This window comes from Neolamprologus multifasciatus, chromosome 17, assembly GCF_963576455.1.
Source record: "Neolamprologus multifasciatus chromosome 17, fNeoMul1.2, whole genome shotgun sequence".
NCBI lineage: Eukaryota > Metazoa > Chordata > Actinopteri > Cichliformes > Cichlidae > Neolamprologus > Neolamprologus multifasciatus.
The window spans coordinates 15086552-15107593 of NC_140455.1; the positions used below are offsets into that span (position 1 = coordinate 15086552).

Below are 21042 nucleotides of genomic sequence, written 5' to 3' on the forward strand. Positions count from 1 at the left end.
TGCGTGACAGTGATGTGAGGTCATCTGTTTGATAGATGAACTGGAACAGTTCCTTTTAGGAAATTAATTCTGCACACACTAACAAAACCACTGAAAAATGACCCAAAGCAGACAGGTGCTTACAAAGTGGCTTAGTCAAAGCCCAGATTTTATTTGCCTTCATCTGTAGGCACAGTTTTAAGTACAAGCATGTGTTTCCTTGTCCAGACAAAAAGGAAAAGGCAACAAGTTCTTAATTACTTTTATCCCAACATTATCTACATTGAGCAAATCTGTAGTGTCTGACATATAACCACACACTTTAAAATACATAATGGATAATACATGTAACATACATAAGCTTCTACTTGTCAGGGTTGCTTGAGTATCAGCAGCTTTTTATTTGACCAAACAGACGCCTGACAGGATGTTAAAGCTAATTTGAACCTGATCTCTTCCACAGAGTTTTCAGTGGGTTATCTTGTGGTGAACTGTTGTATTTGAGATGTACTCTGACACGGTGCTAACTGTGTATGGGCTCAATTCAATTCCAATAATAGAATCACAATAGATCTTCATAGCCACCTTTTTTGCTCCAACACTGCATAGGTCTATGACAGTCATATAGCAGAAATTAAAAAAAATAAAATAAAAATAGTTACTTTGAAACTTACTTTAAGTCATTATTTGATGGGTTTTTAACTTTATTAAAAAAGCAAAAGAAGGAAGTAGCTTTGGTGCAGAAAAGCTGCGTGAGTTGAAAGTAGAACACTTCATTCTTTGGAATGCTCTGGCATTTATATAGCATTAATCTGAGTGATCAAAGTTTTTTTACACTCCGTTTATCTTTCTCATCATGTCTGATTCAAACATGACTGTTTGCAACACTTTTGGATCATTTGTTGTCATTTTTATCTAATTACATACTTCTTTTTTAAAATTATAAAGTTGAAACAAGCACTTTAATTGCTCACCAAGAGTACAAAAGTGGTTTATAAATTCCAGTCTATTTAACTTAATCAAACCATTAAAAATGCCCTCACACAGTCAGAGGTGGGCTAGAACAGGCAACAGCATTCAGTTATGTCTGTTTATTGTTGATTTCAACATCATCATCCTGACATCTGGTATACTACAAATGCACAAAATCTATGAAAGAGTCCATCCACAGACCTGGATGAACAAGCTGCCTGGCAGCAAAGTCCTCAATCTGACTTCTGCTAATCAGTGACATGGTCACGTGTTACCGTCACCATTTGACTTTCCGTGTCCATATTTGGCACATTTCAGTTCAGTGTCGTTGTCTCCGTCACAGCTGTACCCACACAGTAAAGGCTTCTATGGTAACTAAAACAGGATCATGTGCGAGTGACCAACAAGGCTGCTGCTCCACTGTGATACTGCAACAGATGATGTAGTGCCAAGTCTCTATAACAGGACCTCAGAGTCCATTCAGTCAAAAAGTAACAAGTTGATTTCACCATGTGCGACGAGAATGACACCGCTATTGCTGTTGGGTAATAAATAGGTACCGAGTTGTCAAGTGCCATCAATCTTGGTCAGGTGCTATAGTTGAAAACAGGCTAAGACTCGTTCTGTGGAAAGACGATGGGGTAGATTTGACTGTAGTGATCCACAAAGTGGACCTCCAAGCCCTGAGTGATGTAGTCTGGCAGGTCCGAGAAATCTTTCTTGTTCTCAACTGGAAGGATGATACAGGTCACACCAGCACGACGAGCCTGACAGAGGAGCAAACGAGCAAAGTTAACTAAAAGTGATTCCAAATGATTTCTCTGAAAGTAATCATAATTTTTTGTTCACATGACAGACAGCTCTCTCACACACACACACACACACACACACACACACACACACACACACACACACACACACACACACACACACACACACACACACACACACACACACACTTCTGGTGACTTGTCCTGGGCTAGTGTAAGCTACATTTCAACACTTATTCAACACAAATAATTGTGTTATTCTGTTAAATGAACACACTTTATTACAGACTGGCAGAATGGATAAGACTTGTTGCTCAGCTGTTTCATTATTGTTAGCCACAGACATGACCTGCTAGTATATGGCTAATGTAGCTATCGAGCAATAGCTACTCTTTAAACAGCTAACATTAATATGTGTGCTGGCCATGTTAACATTTATGATACCTCTTCAGAGTTGCTGAAATGGCAGCTGTACTGACCTCAAAATCCTTCATGAAGCTGTTTTGTGAGCATCAATTACTTTAGCTGTTAGTTAATGAACGATATCCATGTTAAAGAAATGAGCAAAGAATATTAGTTAATGAACGATATCCATGTTAAAGAAATGAGCAAAGAATATTTGTTGTACATACAGCAATAGTTTTCTCTTTGATCCCTCCTACTGGTAGTATTTTGCCCATCAGAGACACCTCACCAGTCATGGCTACATTCTGACGCACGGGCTTGTTGATTGCCAGGGACAAGAGTGCCGTGACAATAGTGCAACCAGCGCTTGGTCCATCTTTTGGAGTTGCCCCCTAGAAACAAGTGAAAACAGACAGGAATGAGCACTACCAGCCACAGTTCAGTTCTACCATTATCGCAAGAAGCATCAACAGGATATTTCTGGTTCATGCATTCATTACATTATAATTGTAGGCTGTAGGCTAAAAAGTCCCTTATAAGCTTTTATCTTTCTTGCTGCAGCAAGACACTAACAGAAGTTAGAACTAATTAATTAGTTGCTTTATATTATTAGTTTATTTTAAAGAATCAGGCCCCATCTTATTTTAATGACTTCATAGTACCATATCACCCCATTAGAGCACTTTACTCTCAGACTGCAGGCTTACTTGTTGTTCCTACTTTGTATTTAAAAGTAGAATTGGAGGCAGAGCCTTCAGCTTCAGCCCCCTCGAATAGAATAGAATAGAATAGCCCTTTATTGTCATCGTACATGTACAACGAAATTATGGGTGCTGCATGCCAACTGTGTGGGAATAAAATATAAATGGTAGACAGGAGGAATAAATAACAAGCAGGAGAAATGTATACAAACAATAAACGACCACAAATTGGAGAACAAAGTGCTTGGAAGCAGTGGAAAAAGACTTGGTCTGAGTATAGAGTCTGTGTGTGAGTGACCTTAGTGATGAAGGTTACTCAGACCATGATCAGATTGGTGAGGTGGGTGGGTAGGAGTGGAGTATAGGGTGGGCAGTGTTTATTAACAGTCCGAATGGCCCAGGGGAAGAAGTTGTTTGTGAGTCTGGAGGTTGCCTGTGCACCTGTTCTCTCTTCTGTGTAACCAGCTCAGGATTCAGGAGACAGACACCATCTCTACTTTTAAGATTAGGCTTCAAACTTTCCTTTTTGCTAAAGCATATAGTTAGGGCTGGATTAGGTGACGCTGAATCCTGCAATAGGTGTAGGCTGCTGGTGGATTCTCATGATGTAGTCAGTCAGTCTAACCTAATTGGTTGTGGCAGACGGCCTCCCTCTCTGAGCCTGGCTCTGCTCAAGGTTTCTTCCTATTAAAAGGGTTTTTTTTCCTCCCACTGTCATCAAAATACTTGGTCATACAGCACCACCTTATTGTTGGGGTTTTCTCTGCAGTGTTGTAGGGTCTTTACCTTACAATATAAAACCCCTTGAGACAACTGTTGTGATTTGGCGCTTTATAAAATTTTAAATAAAATGGAACTGAAATGAAATAAATGGTTACCTCAGGGACGTGCAGATGTAGGTGGGAGTTGACGAGGAAGTGATTCTCCGGTTCCTGAGTCATAAGGAATGCTCTGGCGAAGGTTGAAGCGATCTTCGCACTTTCCTTCATAACATCACCCAGCTGGCCTGCAGAAGAGCCACATCTTTAGTATCAGTTTACCTGTATTTGTTAAGGATCATGTTTTTAAAACCGCTGAAATGGTTTGAAGACTTCCTGACTCTGTTTCTCCTATGACCAATACACAAAGCTCAGATTACGTTTGTAAAGGACTAACTCAGCGAACAATGTTTTTTCCCTACACCCACACACTGTTTTCAATGCCGTGGCGCAAGATGGGAAACTCCTGACAGACCTGTGACCTCCAATGAGCCCTCTCCTTTAGAGTCCGCTCCTCCTGGAGGCCGGCGGAGTGAAGTCTCGATGAACAGCGTCGATCCTCCTGCACAGGAGATAAATGCACACTCAGTACAGGTAACTTTTGCTGGTGCTGTGTGTGCGTGTGTGTCTCTCTTTCTCACCCAGTGCGGTCCAAGCCAGCCCCATAACCACTCCCGGTGGAGTGACATCATACATCCGATCAACTGTGAAAATAGGTTTACCCACAAACTCCTGCAGGTTTTCAGGAGTGACCATCACTCCGGTTTGTTCACCATTCACAATACAGAACGCCACCTTACGGAAAACCTGTGGGCAATAAACGAAGAACAATAAGGAGATAAATAATAGATAAAAAAATCGGATGACACAGAAAAAAAACCTCATTTTTGGCACAACTGCTATTAAAATGAAAAAGGATATTTTTTTCACAAAGAACCAGCAACTACATACACACATTATATTCATACCATTACTCCCAGCAAAGAAGTCTTTAGCTTCTGTTACAAGCAGAATGTTGTTTTCTGAGTGCACTTTTACAATATTTTACCTTTTCAACTTGTTTCTGCAGGTTCCTGACTCCAGACTCCCTACAGTACTGCTTGATGAGCAGACTGAGAGCATCAGATGAGATTGAAGCCTTCTTCTCTGTCAGACCACAGAGTGAGCGCAGCTGTGGCACCAAGTAACGCTACACACAGAAATGAAAAAACAAACAAAAAAATACTCTGAGGTTGAGCCAAAATAAAAGAAAAAGCTAATATGCAATGCCCGCCAATCCATCCATCTCTTCCTCTTATTAAAGGACGTGTCCACTACCCGCAGGAGGTGCTGTAGGGGTCGGGTGCCCTGTCTATGCTGGGCGCTGGCCAAGGGCAGAAACCTTGTGTCAAAATCATTATTTCAATTTTACAATACATGGGATGCAAAGCCCAAATATTGCGATTTCCCCTAAATATTAAGCTACACTGGGCTAGCTCTTTAATTAATTCTGAGTGATCATATTTATCCTAAACATTTCTATTCTGATGGTAATTAAAATAGTTAAAGTTAAATCAAACTGAACTGAAGTAACTGGCCCTTCTACTGGGAACAAGAGCTTGTGGAATGGTTTAATGAAGATTAAAAGTTCACATCATATTCTGTCACCTTCGCCGTTATTACACCACCACAATGAAAACACCCACTGTGGTAATATATTTAAACAAATTGTGTTCATCCCTTAACAGAGCTTTACAGACATTGTAACGTGTAACCCGCATTTGCAGATTTTACCTCAGCAATAGCCAGTTTCTCCTGAGCCACATATCCAGAAACGTTGATCATCTCCATTCTATCCCTGAGTGGCTCCGGGATGGTGTCTATCACATTGGCCGTGCAAATAAACAAAACCTTTACAGGAGGAGAGACGGTACACATTAAAACCACATATTATGAGGAGCTGTGGAGCACTCGTTACACAGTACCTACCTTTGACAAATCTACAGGAACATCCAGGTAGTGATCAAGAAAGTTGGCATTCTGCTCAGGGTCCAGGAGCTCCAGCAGAGCAGAGGATGGATCGCCCTGGTAACCACGACCCATCTTATCAACCTGGTAATGACACGGTATGAACATCATCACACCATTTTATCACCAGTTATATAACTATTGATGAAACTTGGAAACCAACAACTCCATGCCAACCGGTTAGATCACAAAAATCAGCGCACAAGGTTCACTTGCAGACCTGGCCTGACAGTTTGGGTCCATGAAATAATCATTTGAAACATGCTGTATAACCAGATATTTGGATGGCAAGAGGAATTTGGAGTAAATTTTGACCAGGATATGTCCTATGTGCATATTAAATATTTTCTAAATATGCAGGACTGCTTTCTGTCTTTGGTGTAATATTGATATAATTAGCCAAATATTGTTTTAGAACAGTGCTGAAAAACTAGTTAATCCTGTTACTGATGGTCCCTGAACAGGATTTCAGCTGCAGAGATCTCTCAAACTGCTGTCAACAAAACAACTCAGTGGCTTTAAATTAATTTGACAGTTTCTCCTTTTACTGACTGGGCATTTTTTGATATAGAGTGCATGATTTTAGTACTGCCATGAACAATATACTACAGAACGTTATAGTTATAGATGTCATTCATTGCCAGATTATATCAAGCAAAAATATCTGTTTATCAAAGTGAAGCTAAAATATCGTATCAGCACAAAAATCGCACATGAACAGATGGCCTTCATATTAATGTTGCTTTGGTTACGTTATGCTGAAATCAACAGACAACTACAAGAGCATCATCACAACACTCACCTCATCTATCAGCACCAGAGGATTTTCCGTTTTGGTTTTCTTCAGACACTGAATTATCTTTCCCGGCATTGCTCCAACATATGTCCGTCTGGATACACACACATGCAATTTTTACAGTGAGTGATTTTTTATTGTCTTCCTCAAAATGAAAGTTGAATTGTTGCCATTTGGACACAGAGGAGAAGATCGGGACACACTGTGGATGTTTCCATTAATCCGTAAGAGATCTACAATTACAGAAGGTCTTAAACTGGTTCAGAGAAGCACAGAGAGGCAACCTGAAAGTGGCATCCAGCCAAATCTAATTCAGGGAAGATTTCACTTTTCCTTTATAAAGTCAAGCAGCCAATTAAGTTGTTACTCTACCATTCGTACCTGTTCATCAGTGCCATCCCTCATGTCAGCAGGAAAGCAGAGAACGTACAATTCAAAAAGTTTTGCTCTAAAACACTTGTGCAGTTTAGGTAAACAGTACTTTAGGTTACTAGCAAAGCGCCGCCCTATCATTTTTCATTCCATAGTTAGTAGTGACATTAAAAATTCCACCATGATTACAAATTTTAGTGTAGAATACACTAATACTGGCCAATTAAAACAACTAAACGACTCAATCCACAGCACTCCAAGTTTTTTTGTGGCTTGGATGTGTGCACAGTTGCCTTTTTTGATCTTGATTTGCATCCCATCATAGTCCATCACATTTAATTCTACCATTATCTGCCCTTGTGCAGGATGCCACCTTCTCTGCACATGACACTGACAATGTAATCCAGAATAAGGTCTCTCAGAAATAACAGTAGCACAGATCATACCTGTGCCCCTTGATCTCAGCCACATCTGTCATGCCTCCCACGCTGAACCTGAAGTATTCTCTGTTGAGAGCTCTGGCTATTGAGCGGGCGATGGAGGTCTTTCCTACACCTGGAGGACCGTAGAAACACAAGATCTTCCCCTGCGTGGTGCCACGAAGCTGGCTCACTGCTATAAATTCCTGTAAAAAGAAAGATGTTAATTTCTATAAAAAAGGATCCACTGTTCTGTGGGTGTGGATATATCTGATGTATCAAATACAGAGTATTAGAGTGTGTGTGCGTACCAGTATGCGTTTCTTAACATCATCCATTCCATAATGGTCTTCTTCCAGGACTTCTTTCGCTCTGTCCAGTAACAAGTTCTCTTCACTGTTGGTACCCCAGGGCATGCTGGTCAGCCAGTCTAGATAGTTACGGGTTACACTGAAACAAACAGTAGATTCCTGATTACTGCAAATAGTCAATAAAACAAGCAGATGGACAGCCAATGTTAAAACAGATGGAGCTTTGCTACACGGAGACGTAGTTAGGAGCAGCATATGAATAAAACGTTTGACAACATTAAGCCCATTAAGTTATTTTTAACAGATGCTGTATGCAGCTAAACTTAAAAACATTGTAATAGCTAAAATGGAAATAAACAGTTCATTCTGAAAGACCTGTGGTTTTTCTCTTTTGAATATTTATTGTTTCTTATCTAATTACTCAATTGATCGATGGAATAATCGAGAGATTACTCAATTACTAAAATAATCAATAGCTGCTGCCCTAACTGAGATTTCCTTTCTCATAAATGTTCTAATTTCTTTATTTTGTTCCTCTTCATCTTCTCTCCTTTGTCTCTCTTTACATAAGCTCATCGTACGGTCTCGACTCATTTACTTCATTTAAACTCAAAGAGAAAGAGGACCAAGGAGAAAGGAGGCTGCCAGGGGAGCTGTGACTGGAGACACACAGGTGTTCGCTACGTGACGTCTTTTATACACCAGTAATGTATAAGAGTGGTGTGACACACAGCTGGAGTGCACGAAATATGGTAGGAGCAGAACTACATCAAATAAAATGCAAAACACATCACATCTACCTGATGTTTCTATAAAACTGCAGCGAAAAAGCAAAGATGCCTCATTTTGTTAGAAAATGGAGTGATAAAAGGAAGTGAGGGTGCGCGAACCAAGTCTCCAAGGTAACGTGTTAGCCAGGAGACTGTTTTAGTGATTGGGTTCATTAGATACTGCATAAGTGCAAATACCAATGAAATCACACACACGCACGCGCGCACACGCACCATGGAGCAAAGAGGGGTTCAGATAACACGTGTTAAAGTATCCTTAGCCAAACTCTGCTTCCTCTTCCTCTGTTCTATTGTCCAATAGCATAACTACATAAACTACATTTCCCTCTATTCTGTTTAGTAGTTTTCAAGTTGACTCCTGTTTTGTTTTTAGTGTAAACTGGTATTGTGGTTCAAAGGTCTTTGAAGACTAAAACAAGACGACTAACTTGAACTCTGATGAATGGTTGTCCAGAAGACCCAGCTTGTTGAGTTCTTCGTTGATCACATCCATTATATGCTGAGGAACCGTCCTGTCTTTGAGTCTTTCACGAAACTTCTCCTCAATAGCATCTTTGTCCTCCTTTTCCAGACCCAGCTCCTAATGACAAAAAACAGAATATTTTATGAGCCACATCTTCACACACCTGCATCCACGGCGCATGCTCCTACTGTACTCTGAGTGCAGCTCACATTTTCTTTGCCTATGATAAAGATAAAATTATGCATTTGAATCTGAAATTGTGTATGCACCTGCCAAGAGAACAATACCAAAAGCATATAAATGGAAAATATGGTTCAAAGTACACCAGACAGGTGATTTGATGTAGTATGCAGTCATTTAAGCCCCTTTTCCATTAGTAACTACTCACATCCACTCAGCACAGTTTTCAATTACGTCATGCTGTAGTACCTGGTACCAGGTACTTTTTTAGTACCTGCTCGCCCAGGGTTCCAAGCGATACGAGCAGGTACTAAAATGTCACGTCAGATGACTACATACCACTACATGGCTGATCATTTAATGACTTCCTGAAAATCAAATCTGCCATTTTTGAAACCTGAAAACAAGAAATGGCTACAAAAACATCGCCGTGATTCCAGAGAATTACAAAATGCCACAGACCGAGCTGCAGGTATATTCTTGCCTCAACGTCCACCTTTGTTGTAGCATTCGTGTCGCATACTAATTACCTCGCGGGACGCTCTGACGACATGCGTGTCAGATAGCACTGTTTGTAAAAGAAAACCGGTCGATCTAAGTTGAATCGTGGCGAGTCGATCGGAGTAGGTACTAACGGAAAAGGTGCTTTAGGTGTCAGCTGTGCCGGATTGAGACTATTGGCTTGTAAGACGTGTCTTAACAGTATGCTGACAGCTGACTGCTGCAAGTCCCCAGAGTTTTTGAGAGCACAAGTGTTTCTCCTGAATGACTTTGGGTCTGTCAGGCAAAGAGAAGACAGAGGTGGTCTGTCACAGATTAGTCTGGTGTACCTTCTTAATGATCTTGAGCTGCTCCTGCAGCAGGTACTTCCTATGGGTCTGTTTGATCTTCTCTTCCACCTGAGAACATAGAAGAGACACGGATGAATGGCCAAGGGTAACAACCTAAGCAGTAGTTATTTAATACTTCAACATTATGATGACATCTGACCTCACGACCCAAGCGCTGCTGTAGCTTACTCAGCTCGTACTCCTTCTTGAGTAAAGACAGAGCCTTGTAGAGACGTTTCGGGATCTGCATGGACACAGAAACAGGACTCAATGAACTGCACACAGAACTTTTAATGAACAGAACTCTGCTACACTGATTTCATGAATTAGAACAGCAGAGTTGGAGATGACAATACGTTTCTGTAGTAATCTCTCGGTAACAAAAAAACCCGCTGCTTTCTTGATTTATTATTATTTTATATGTGAGAAAAGTGTTTCTTAATAAGTCTGTACACATGCATAAATGAGGGTATTGGAATCAAATAAAGACACTGCACTCAGAGTTGAAAATCAACTGGACACTATTAGTGTATCAAAAAACAAGTTTTAGGATAAGAAAAGGAGTCACGAGTTAGCAAGTCACTGGTTGCTCTGGAAAATGCTCACACACTGAGTGTCATAAAGGTCTATAAGCAGGCACACTGCTCACATTAGTCTCCTCCAGGACGTCTTGTAGTTCATGCGATTCAGCTCCCGTCAGAGCTGCTCCCATATCGCTGAGATAGATGGGGTTATCAACCACACGCTGACCAGCCTGCATCATCTGAAGGACCGACTCTCTGGTTCACACACAAACAAGCACATTTCAGAAAACTTCCCTTTCATCAATACTACAGTTGGATTTTGTTTTCATCTCGACAGCCTGGTACTAATATAAACATCTGACTTTAAAGTGTTTTCATTGGCAAATTAGAAAACAGCCTAATTCAGCATCAGCTGAAAAGGTGCACCGAGCACAGATTGCCTGGAAATTGCTTTAAGATGTTGAGTGCAGAACACCCTTACTAGGTTTATAGAATGGAAACCTGAAACTACAAGCAGTATAAAGTAAAAAAGTAAAGTAAAATGAAAGTTTACAGATTGCATATGATAAAACTGAAATGGTAGAACTGACCTGTAGAGGGGGTTAAGTGCAATGATGTCTCTGATGGTCTTTACTATCTCTGCTGTCAGCGCCTGTAGAACGCATGACATTACAGACATGTGTGTTAAAGAATGAAAAACAGTTTAATTTTTTTTAAAAATCACTTGATTGAAGATGATGTCATGACGCGCTACTTTGATGCGTTTTCGGTACCTTGACCTCCTCGGTGACGGTGAACTGTTCATGCTGAACATTGTCCACTTCGACCATCAGGATGTTGGAGGAAGGTAAAGGCTGAAGCTCTGGACTCAGGTCTGCCTCTGATATCTGAATAGAACAAAAATAATTACTATCAATGTGGAAAGGACTGTAAACTATAAATATTACTATACCCATCACTAATGACACATTATCAAAAAACAAGATGCACAGCATGGTGGACACTGACTGAGCCAAATAGTTTAAAACCATCCTTAACAAATGTAGGTCATGTTGAAAGCTTACACACTTCTATAAAGGGAACTTTTATATTTTTTTTTTATCTACTTAAGCTGCCAATATACCACCGCATCATCATCACACAGATGCAGTGATTTATATCCCCAGTTAAGAAGCAAGAAGTCGCTGCAGTATTCTGTTAAACAATAGGTGTTGCCACTCAGATAAAACTGTGTAGCAGGACAAGCACAGAGATGAGTCCACTGTCAGAGGACATAAGAAGATCATTTGTACCGTCACTAAAGCCGTTTCTGTGCTGTGCTGAGCTCTGAAACCTGACTGAAACTCTTCAAATAAGCCATTCCTCCACAGATGATCTGTTAGCTGTTTGACAACTACTCTTTCAAGGATTTTTGAGATAAAACGAAGATTGGAGATACGCCTATAATTGGCTAAGACTGCTGGGTCAAGACATGGCTTTTTAAGTAAAGGTTTAACTACAGCCAGCTTGGAGGCCTGTGATACATAGCCGATTGTTAGAGATAGGTTGATCATATTTAAGATTGAAGCATTAATTAATGGCAGGACTTCTGTGAGCAGTTTTGTAGGAATGGGGTCGAAAAGACACGATGGTTTGGAGGAAGTAGTTAGTTAACTCAGAAAGAAGATCAATTGGAGAAAAAGAGTCTAAATACATACCAGTGGTACGGAAAGCAACTGTACATAATGTTATGTCTGTGAGATGATTATTATGAGTACTTTTTTCTCTAAAGATTTTTTTTTTGTGAAGAAGTTCATGAAGTCATTACTAGTTAACGTTAAAGGGATGTTTGGCTAAAACAGCGCTCTGACTTTTTGTCAGGCTGGCTACAGTGCTGAAGAGAAACCTGGGGTTGTTCTTATTTTCTTCAATCAGTGAAGAATAGTAAGATGTTCTCGCTTTATGGAGGGCTTTCTTATAAAGCTGCAAACTATTTCCAAATGATGATCTTCTAAGTTTGTGATGTGCCATTTCCTCTCCAGCTTACGAGCTACCTACTTTAAGGTGCGTGTATGAGAGTTATACCAGAGAGTCAAGTACGTCTGATTTGAGGCTCTATTGTTCACAGGGGCTACAGTATCCAGAGTCGTACGTAGTGAGGACATAAAATTATAAACAAGATAATCAACCTCTCTTGCAGTAGTGTTCAGGTAGCTGCTCTGCTCTGTGTTGTTACAGGGCAAGATGATAACAGCGGGTGGATTATATCCTTAAACTTAGTTACAGCAGGTTCAGAAAGACATCTACTATAATTCAATTCAATTCAATTCAATTTTATTTATATAGCGCCAAATCACAACAAATGTCGCCTCAAGGCGCTTCATAGATACAGAGAAAAGCCCAACAATCATATGACCCCCTATGAGCAAGCACTTTGGCGACAGTGGGAAGGAAAAACTCCCTTTTAACAGGAAGAAACCTCCGGCAGAACCAGGCTCAGGGAGGGGCGGCCATCTGCTGCGACCGGTTGGGGTGAGAGAAGGAAGACAGGATAAAAGACATGCTGTGGAAGAGAGACAGAGATTAATAACAGATATGATTCAATACAGAGAGGTCTGTTAACACATAGTGAGTGAGAAAGGTGACTGGAAAGGAAAAACTCAATGCATCATGGGAATCCCCCGGCAGCCCACATCTATTGCAGCATAACTAAGGGAGGATTCAGGGTCACCTGGTCCAGCCCTAACTATATGCTTTAGCAAAAAGGAAAGTTTTAAGCCTAATCTTAAAAGTAGAGATAGTGTCTGTCTCCCGAATCCAAACTGGAAGCTGGTTCCACAGAAGAGGGGCCTGAAAACTGAAGGCTCTCCCTCCCATTCTACTTTTAAATACTCTAGGAACAACAAGTAGGCCTGCAGAGCGAGAGCGAAGTGCTCTAATAGGGTGATATGGTACTACAAGGTCATTAAGATAAGATGGGGCCTGATTATTTAAGACCTTGTATGTGAGGAGCAGGATTTTGAATTCAATTCTGGATTTAACAGGAAGCCAATGAAGGGAAGCCAAAACAGGAGAAATATGCTCTCTCTTTCTAGTCCCTGTCAGTACTCTTGCTGCAGCATTTTGGATTAACTGAAGGCTTTTCAGTGAGTTTTTTGGACATCCTGATAATAATGAATTGCAGTAGTCCAGCCTGGAAGTAATAAATGCATGAACTAGTTTTTCAGCGTCACTCTGAGACAGGATATTTCTAATTTTAGAGATGTTGCGCAAATGGAAGAACGCAGTCTTACATATTTGTTTAATATGTGCATTGAAGGATATATCCTGGTCAAAATAATGAACTCTACTCCCCACTGCTGTGTGATCAATTATTTTAAATTGAAATGTTATTAGGAAATGATCAGAAAAGAAAGGGGTTTTCAAGAAACTCCTAAAATGTTCAGTTTCTATATCATATCTTACAACAAGATCTAGAGTGTGATTAAAGTGTATCATAAGCACCGATTTCAAACTGCTCCAACATCTTCCTCTGTGTATGTCTCTGAGCTTCTGTTCAGGATTAATATTAAAATGGAGCTAAACCGTAACCGTACAGTTGTGTCTTCAACCCGGCTGTGACGGCCGCTGTTCAATACCCCAAGTTACAGAAATCAAGATGTGCACAACCGACCGACAGGACACAAAGATTGTGTCTCACAACGCAGGGTGTGTGAAAATTGTCAAGCGACACCTACGACACAAGCAACACGGCAACGTGAAAACGCCTTACACTGTGATTATATACATTTGGGGGGAATCTGATCAAACCTGCCATGCTTTTTATAGCAAGTTTAGTGTGCTTGTGAACCCTGTGCTTAGAAACGATGCTGGTTTAGTCTATATGTGGTTACCTTGAAGTTTCCTGCAGTTAGGCATGTGCAAGGAAGCATTACCTAAACAATGCTACTGTGTTGGTTTAACCTCAGGCTCCACCGTTCCTGTTAATGACTTTTTCTTTGTACTGTTTTGCTTACACATAACTTTATGTAAAAGCACGCCCCCTTGGACCACCGTATACAGTTAATAGTGGTGCAATGGATCAAAAATCTCACAGGATCACGGTTTTAAGTCACGGATCGGATCAATTTTCGGATCAGCAAAAATAGAAAATAAAGACAAAAATTCGACTCACCATTTACTTATTTAAGTATTTTTGCCTATTAAAAAACATTCAACTGAAGACTCATTCCACTCACTTATATAAAAACAAATTAAGGTGCAATATGGACATTATAGACCATGCTGGGCATCCTCTGCACACGGCCATAAACAACCAGAGGAGTCTGTTCAGTGACAGGTTGCTTCTCCCAAAGTCAAGGACCAGCAGACTTAGAAAGTGGAGTGGGATCGGTTCGGATTTCGGATCAACCGTGATCCGTTGCACCACTAACAGTTAATTTAAAGCCGAGAACAACTTAAGAGGAGGTCCAAAAGAAAATGAACGCTGTGGTGAAATTAATCTTTGTGTCCTTCTCTCGACTGCGTGCATAGAAGGCATATGTGATATAGGGCTCCTGTTACTCACCTTGTCCTCAAGCTGCTCTGGCAGAGAACTGAGATGGTCCTTGCGGCTGCGTTTGGTTTTGCGTCTTTGTGTAGGTTTCTGGTGGGACTCTGGCTCAGACTCCAACTCTGACACAGTTGAAGCTATTTCCTCTTCAGGCTCCACCTGCAGCTGTTTTGTGATCCGGATCCTTCCAGCCCAGATGATATACAGAAGAAATAACATACATACTCATAAGTGAGAGCACTGTCTCCAGAGTTCTAATGAAACCAATCCCTATGCCCTTTAACCTAAAATTTCTCACCCACCAGTAATAGCAGTACATCTAACCTGCGGTGTCCCATGACAATCATCCTCAGCTTGTCTCCCAAGTCCTGCATCTCATGAATCTGAACAAAGGTTCCTGTGGTGTAGATGGCATCTATAGACTCCACTACATCCGACTCGTTACTGCAACAGACAGAAAGACATGTTTACTATCAAAACACCAGACAGAGAGCAGGTCTCTTAAATAGACTTGTCCAGGAAAAGGAAACAATGCTTTTATCAGGTGGATAAATTGGTCAGTCAGTCACCTAGACTGCAGAAACACAAAACAACCTGGTTGTTAAATCACAGATAAGGTAGACAAAGAGAAACGCAGACGCAAACGCTGAAGCATCTATGATGGCAGAAGCACAAACCGAAATGGTCATCACACCAAAAATAACAATCTTGCAAAGACCAAAAAATGAGCTTGAAAAAGCCAGAAGACCAAATCCTGAAAAGTCTCCTGTGGCACAAGCTCAAAATGAAATGTTGGTGAAACCAAAGAAAACAAAAAAGCAAAAAGAGAAAAGAGTGGCTGAAGAACCAAGAAGACCAATTACTTGGGCATATGCCCGGGCTCTTCTTGAAGCTCAAAACAACATAGGTGATGGAACAAACCCAAGAAATAAAGAAATGCAAGAAAACACTGAAGCCACTTCTAAAAGGGAAAACCCTGAATCCCTCACTATCTCAAAAGCAAAGGAGGACATAAATATGGAGAGGGAGGAAAACGTGAATAACCCCAGAAGACCAAACCCTGGGCCTAATGGAGGGACTTGGCAATATCAGCCCAATCCCAGATTTAGACCCCATCAGGGCAGTGTCCAGTTTAATCCATGCTCTCAGACAGCAACTGGAAGTCTCCCAGAGCCATCAGAACACCCTTTATTGGAAAATGGTAGCTGCTAACAAGAGGGCCTCTTATTACCAGTTTCAAGTGAACAACCTTCATGCACAAATGCAGGACAACAAGACAAATTCTGAGGAAACAATTAAAGACCTCAAAGAGCAGCTGGAGGAGGCTTCTAGTAATAAGCCCAATAGCAACAGTGAGACAGAGGCTCTCACAAATGACAGTGAAGCAATTGTCAAACTTGATGAGGTGATGGTTACCCTGAAGGAGGCTTCACACACACACTCTGTAGGCCTGACATCCTCTAAGGAGCCTGAATTTGAGGTCCAATGTAGGAATCAACAAGAGCAGATAGAGATGCTGCAGAAACAGCTCCTAGCAGCTGAAAATCAACTCAAAGAACAGGACATTAAATATTCGCTGTCAAAATAAAAGACGTGCACCAGATAAGAAGGTGCAACAGCGGAGCCACGCAATGGTTTTACTGTTAAAAACAGTCGTTTGTCTGTCCGTAGTGTGGTTATATTAAATATAAGAGAAAGAGAGAACTTTAAGAAATTCTACAGTGACCATCAAAACAATAAAAAAAATATTGTCGTAAACAGTTTATTTTGCGACACCCCGAAACAAACAATAGCGTAATATGATACCATAGACGTTTTCATATTGACAACATATATATCGTTATATCGAACAGCCCTACAGCAGTCTACACCTATTGCAGCATAAGTGAGATGTCCTGTGCAAAAGTCTTGAGCCAGTCCAGTCTTCTGATGTGAATAAAGTTTAAAGCAAAATTTTTAACAGCTATGGGATCCCTTTCTATTTCACCTGCAATGCTGCATACAGTACAGGTACTGCCGCTTGGGAAACATAATTACCAGGGTTAGCCATTTCCCAAAGTCTCACTGTGAGTGTTGGATAAATGGAATGCAATAGTGTTAGCAATTGCAGTATGTCTTTGTGAGCTCAATGGATCCATCAGACGGACGTCTGAGTTGGCACTGGATGATTCACTTATTAATCACTGCAATATTTTTCTTGGCCCGCATTATACTGTAGCCTGAAGTCTGATTTTGCTCTACAGTACTCTTTGCATATTATTTTTCTATACCACAATGATGACGTTGTAAATCAATTAGCATTCAGTTTCCCCTCAAGGCAAAGGAGAAGTGCTGACATCTGAAAGGATGGCAATTCTATGAAAATGCTTTAAGAAAACAGCTGCTTTAGTAACCTCTTCAGTCCGACCCCTCTGCTGTGATGCAGATGTCAAACTAAAAACGCCACTCAACTAGTATTCTAAAGATTAATCCATCAACTAATTGAGTATAACAATAAATTATATTTGTAAAGTACACTCAGACTGTATAACCACATGGAGCAAAAACACACCACTGAGATCTGTATTCATCTTGAGGCATGCAACAACCTGGTGATCAGTAATTCAACTGGAGAAGTGACTTCCAAACTTACGCATCATCTCTCTTCATGAAGACTCCAGCATATGGCTGAGCCAGACGCACCTTCCTCCTCAGCAGTTCCATCAGTGCTTTGTTTTTAACCTGACATGAAGAGAGAAACATCACACACACTGAAATACAATAAACAGTAGTTTCCTGGGGTTGTCTGGAAAATGACCTTATCGGTTGTGAGACATTTTACTTTATTGTCTAAATAAAGAAGAGAAACTAAGTCTTAATTTAAAAAATATATAAATAAACAGCAGCAACAACAGCAAAAAACAATGTGCTATGCAACAGCATTTCTACCCACTTCTCACACACCTTTGTGGCAGTCAAATGGTGTTCTCTTCAAAATGTGTAGTTTTAAACAGACACTGAGATAATAATAGTAATGTGGCATTAAGTGAAATGAAGACACACTTCTACTTCTGAAGCACAATTTTAACAACCTTAATTAACCAGAGTTTACAGGTTATAAAACACATACACTATACATGACAGTAACTAAATGTTCCAAAGATTAGGAGCCACCACTAAAAAAAGGTTCTATCGCCTCTTCAGTATAAGACTGGACTTCCTCTGATATCCTAAGGTGTACTAAGTTTTTACCGAAGACCGTTTAAATGTCAAATCACTCTCAGTTTGTTGCGTGATTGCGTCACCCTCATACCCTTCAACCAGACCAAGTAGCGGACAGAATTTGCAAGGTTACATCATGCTCACCTCGATGATCTTGATGAAGCGGGGGAACACCGGGTTCCTGCTAACGGCAACCAGAGGCACATTGGGAAATACCTCCGGGACCATCATGGGGGTGAGAGCCGTCATCTGAACCCCGTTGTAAGGTGCTCCGCCGTCTCCCCCAGGCTCTTCTCCCCCGGAGCTTGCGCCGTCCTCGCCATCCTGTCCAGAGAAGCCCGCACCTGCCCGGTTTCCATACATCCTACACTGAAGTGTATACGGTCCACAGCTCCGGGTGAGGACACTGTCTTGGAAGTGTGGAACGGCCCCGACACGCATCCACCGGCGAGGTCTGCCGGTCAGCCTGCTGCCAGCTGTCAGTGCTGTGGTGGGGGACGTGCATGTTTTCTGTAGGGTTCCGATGCTGGTGTAGAACCGCGCTGGCTGTTGCCGGCTCAGTGGTGATGTCTCGGTCAAGCGGGAGACAACGCCGGGCCAGTGTAGTTTAGCAACAAAAGCCGAATTTCTGTGCAGTTGTTTAGCAGCTCCTATCATCTTGACACAGGTGGCCATGTTTATCTGGAGCCTTCTACGGCTGCACGTGACGATCCGTCTTCCGTCCAATATTGATGACGTAGTGTTGCTAACGCAACGATTCTAGAACAGTGGTGTCAAACGTAAGGTCGGGGGCCAGAATCGACCGAGGAAAGACTCTTATCTAGTCTACCCTAAGGTTTCTGGGGGGAAAAATGATGAAGTGCATAGGTTTTTAACTTTAGGTTTTACAAATTTTGTACTGACTGAAGACTTCACCAGCTGGCATTCATACCACTCCAAAATAGTTAAGTAATAGTTAAAAAATTAAATGACACACAAAAAAACTCCCGTTTTCCCACTATCTAGTACAGAAATTTCTGGGAGTCTTTTGTTTTGATTTTTTTAAAGGCAAATCACAGTTTGTTGAAAGAAAAACAGAGAGCAAGAAGAGAGAGTTTTTGTTTTTAGAGTAAAAAAAAGAACAAAAACTTTATGTTTTATAAAGACAGGTCAGTCTGGGCAATGAGCTAGTAGAACTTTGTAATTTTACACATTTTTCATGAAGAAACACTGGAGACGTACTTGTGAAACATCTTTTTCTAATACTTATAAGATATCCCAGGGATTATGTGAAGTTAAATGTGTTTACAACACAGTTGTAAACACACTAAGATATTCTTAGTGTGTTTACAACACACTAAGTGTGTTTATCTTAGTAAACACACTAAGATATTCTTAGTGTGTTTACAACACATTTAACTGACAGAAATGATTTCTTTATTTTGTTAGTAGATGCATTAATGACAATAATGTATTAATTTGTGTTATATTTGATACTACTCCTACTACTATCAGTGATGGTCGAGCATTGCTGTGCCCACTAGGTGGCGATGGAGAATACCATTTGACCAAATGACCAACTGACGCATAACATGGTTGGAACCACCAGTTAAAATGTAATCTAGATCAATAATGATTATAACCTACTATGTCTTCCCTCTTCCCACTAGAAGGTGCTCTAACTATTGCAGCCAAATGGCACATCAATCTGTTCAGGGCTCGACTCTCATCATGCCCGTGAAGCTTGGGAGAGATTGGCGAATGGTCACGCTCAACGTGCAGCCATGACCACATCTTTTCACGAAACTTCAAAAGCTTTGTAATTTAACATCATCGTGGTGGGCCATTCTATGTAAACTCACAATGTCCACACTGAATCGCCATGATGGTCTGACGGTTATTCTCACCACTTTTGATTAGGTAAGTCCGGACTGAGGGTACATGTTTGAGGCTGATCAGGAGGTTGAAATGACTCTAAGCAGTTTTGGTGACAGTGCATACTCCATGAAATTAAATGCTATTCATTGCAATATACTGGACATTCACTGATAAGATTCAACACACTGTTTTAGAGAGGCTGAGATTAGGTGAACATGGTCCTTCATGAATATGAATGTGTGCTCTTGTGTTATTAAAACAAATGTACTTAAATTAATAGTGTCATCTCTACTCTTCGTCTTGCTCGATGCCAGTAATATAAGGAGTGACGGAAGTGACAGCTATCGTTGTAATCACCCTGTCTCTGGTCTTTTAACTCAAACTACCACAAGTTTAAAGGTTGTAGATTGTAGCCATTACTTTAACACTGTATATAAATGTAACAGGGCTCAGTGCTGCTTTTTACAGTTTGAGCTACTTCAAACTTTATTTATAGTAGATAATAGATAAGCTATGTATTATATTTAATTGCCAACTGCATCTGGGTCCAAGGACTTGCTTGTTAGGACTAAATGATGAGCTACCTGCTGGCTTTCGCAGCAAAGATCTCCTTCACATACTGCTACACTACGCTCAAAAGTGCATTATGGTACTGTGGATTTCTGATAAAGCTCCTTCTATCAACCAGTGGCTACAGTCTGTGATAAGCATTGTGCCAATGGAAGCCTTCTCTACAGCACTTAAGGACAAACCTTTCCTTTTCTACCGCACATGGGACCCTTTTTTGGCCCATCTTGACACTCCTTCTGCTCAGAGGTTGAAATCGGGCTTACGGGATTTAGCCTGGCAACAAAGGGACGATTGTTAACCTTTTTCATCGTTTATTACTATTGCTGCTGTTTCTACCTCCCACGTAAATAAGAGACACTCTGGCATGCCAGAAGCACAATGCACAGCCAGCTGGGCATAGTGTAGATATGTGCTGTATGTTCATAATCTTTATCATATAATAAAAATACAGTAAAATGTTGGTATATATTTTAATCAACATCTAATCTAAAACAACAAAGTAAATTATAGCAGAAATCACATGGGTATTTCCTTTGAAAAATAAGCAAAAAATATTCAAATAAAGTACTGTAAACACAGGCTAAAGTTACCCAGTTTATTATGCT

At 40.7% G+C, this 21042-nt stretch overlaps 1 protein-coding gene across 2 annotated transcripts; it reads right to left on the bottom strand.

Annotated features, from left to right (window-relative positions):
- Positions 1 to 119: 119 nt before the first annotated feature.
- lonp1 (lon peptidase 1, mitochondrial) lies at positions 120 to 18746 on the bottom strand. Of its 2 annotated transcripts, XM_085137037.1 has the most exons (21): positions 18155 to 18745; positions 17442 to 17530; positions 15134 to 15253; positions 14825 to 14993; positions 11052 to 11165; positions 10869 to 10930; positions 10404 to 10533; positions 9915 to 9998; positions 9755 to 9823; positions 8710 to 8861; positions 7491 to 7629; positions 7207 to 7385; positions 6395 to 6482; positions 5554 to 5676; positions 5359 to 5475; positions 4634 to 4774; positions 4227 to 4392; positions 4061 to 4147; positions 3706 to 3833; positions 2354 to 2518; positions 120 to 1718 (listed from the first exon to the last, which is right to left on the bottom strand). In XM_085137037.1, exons 1-21 carry the CDS (start codon positions 18683 to 18685, stop codon positions 1563 to 1565), a joined length of 3009 nt encoding a protein of 1002 aa, XP_084993163.1. In that variant the 5' UTR covers positions 18686 to 18745; the 3' UTR covers positions 120 to 1562. The 2 variants fall into 2 exon arrangements, with proteins under 2 accessions (XP_084993163.1, XP_084993164.1); XM_085137038.1 differs by lacking the exon at positions 9755 to 9823 and having other exon boundaries at positions 18155 to 18746.
- Positions 18747 to 21042: the final 2296 nt, after the last annotated feature.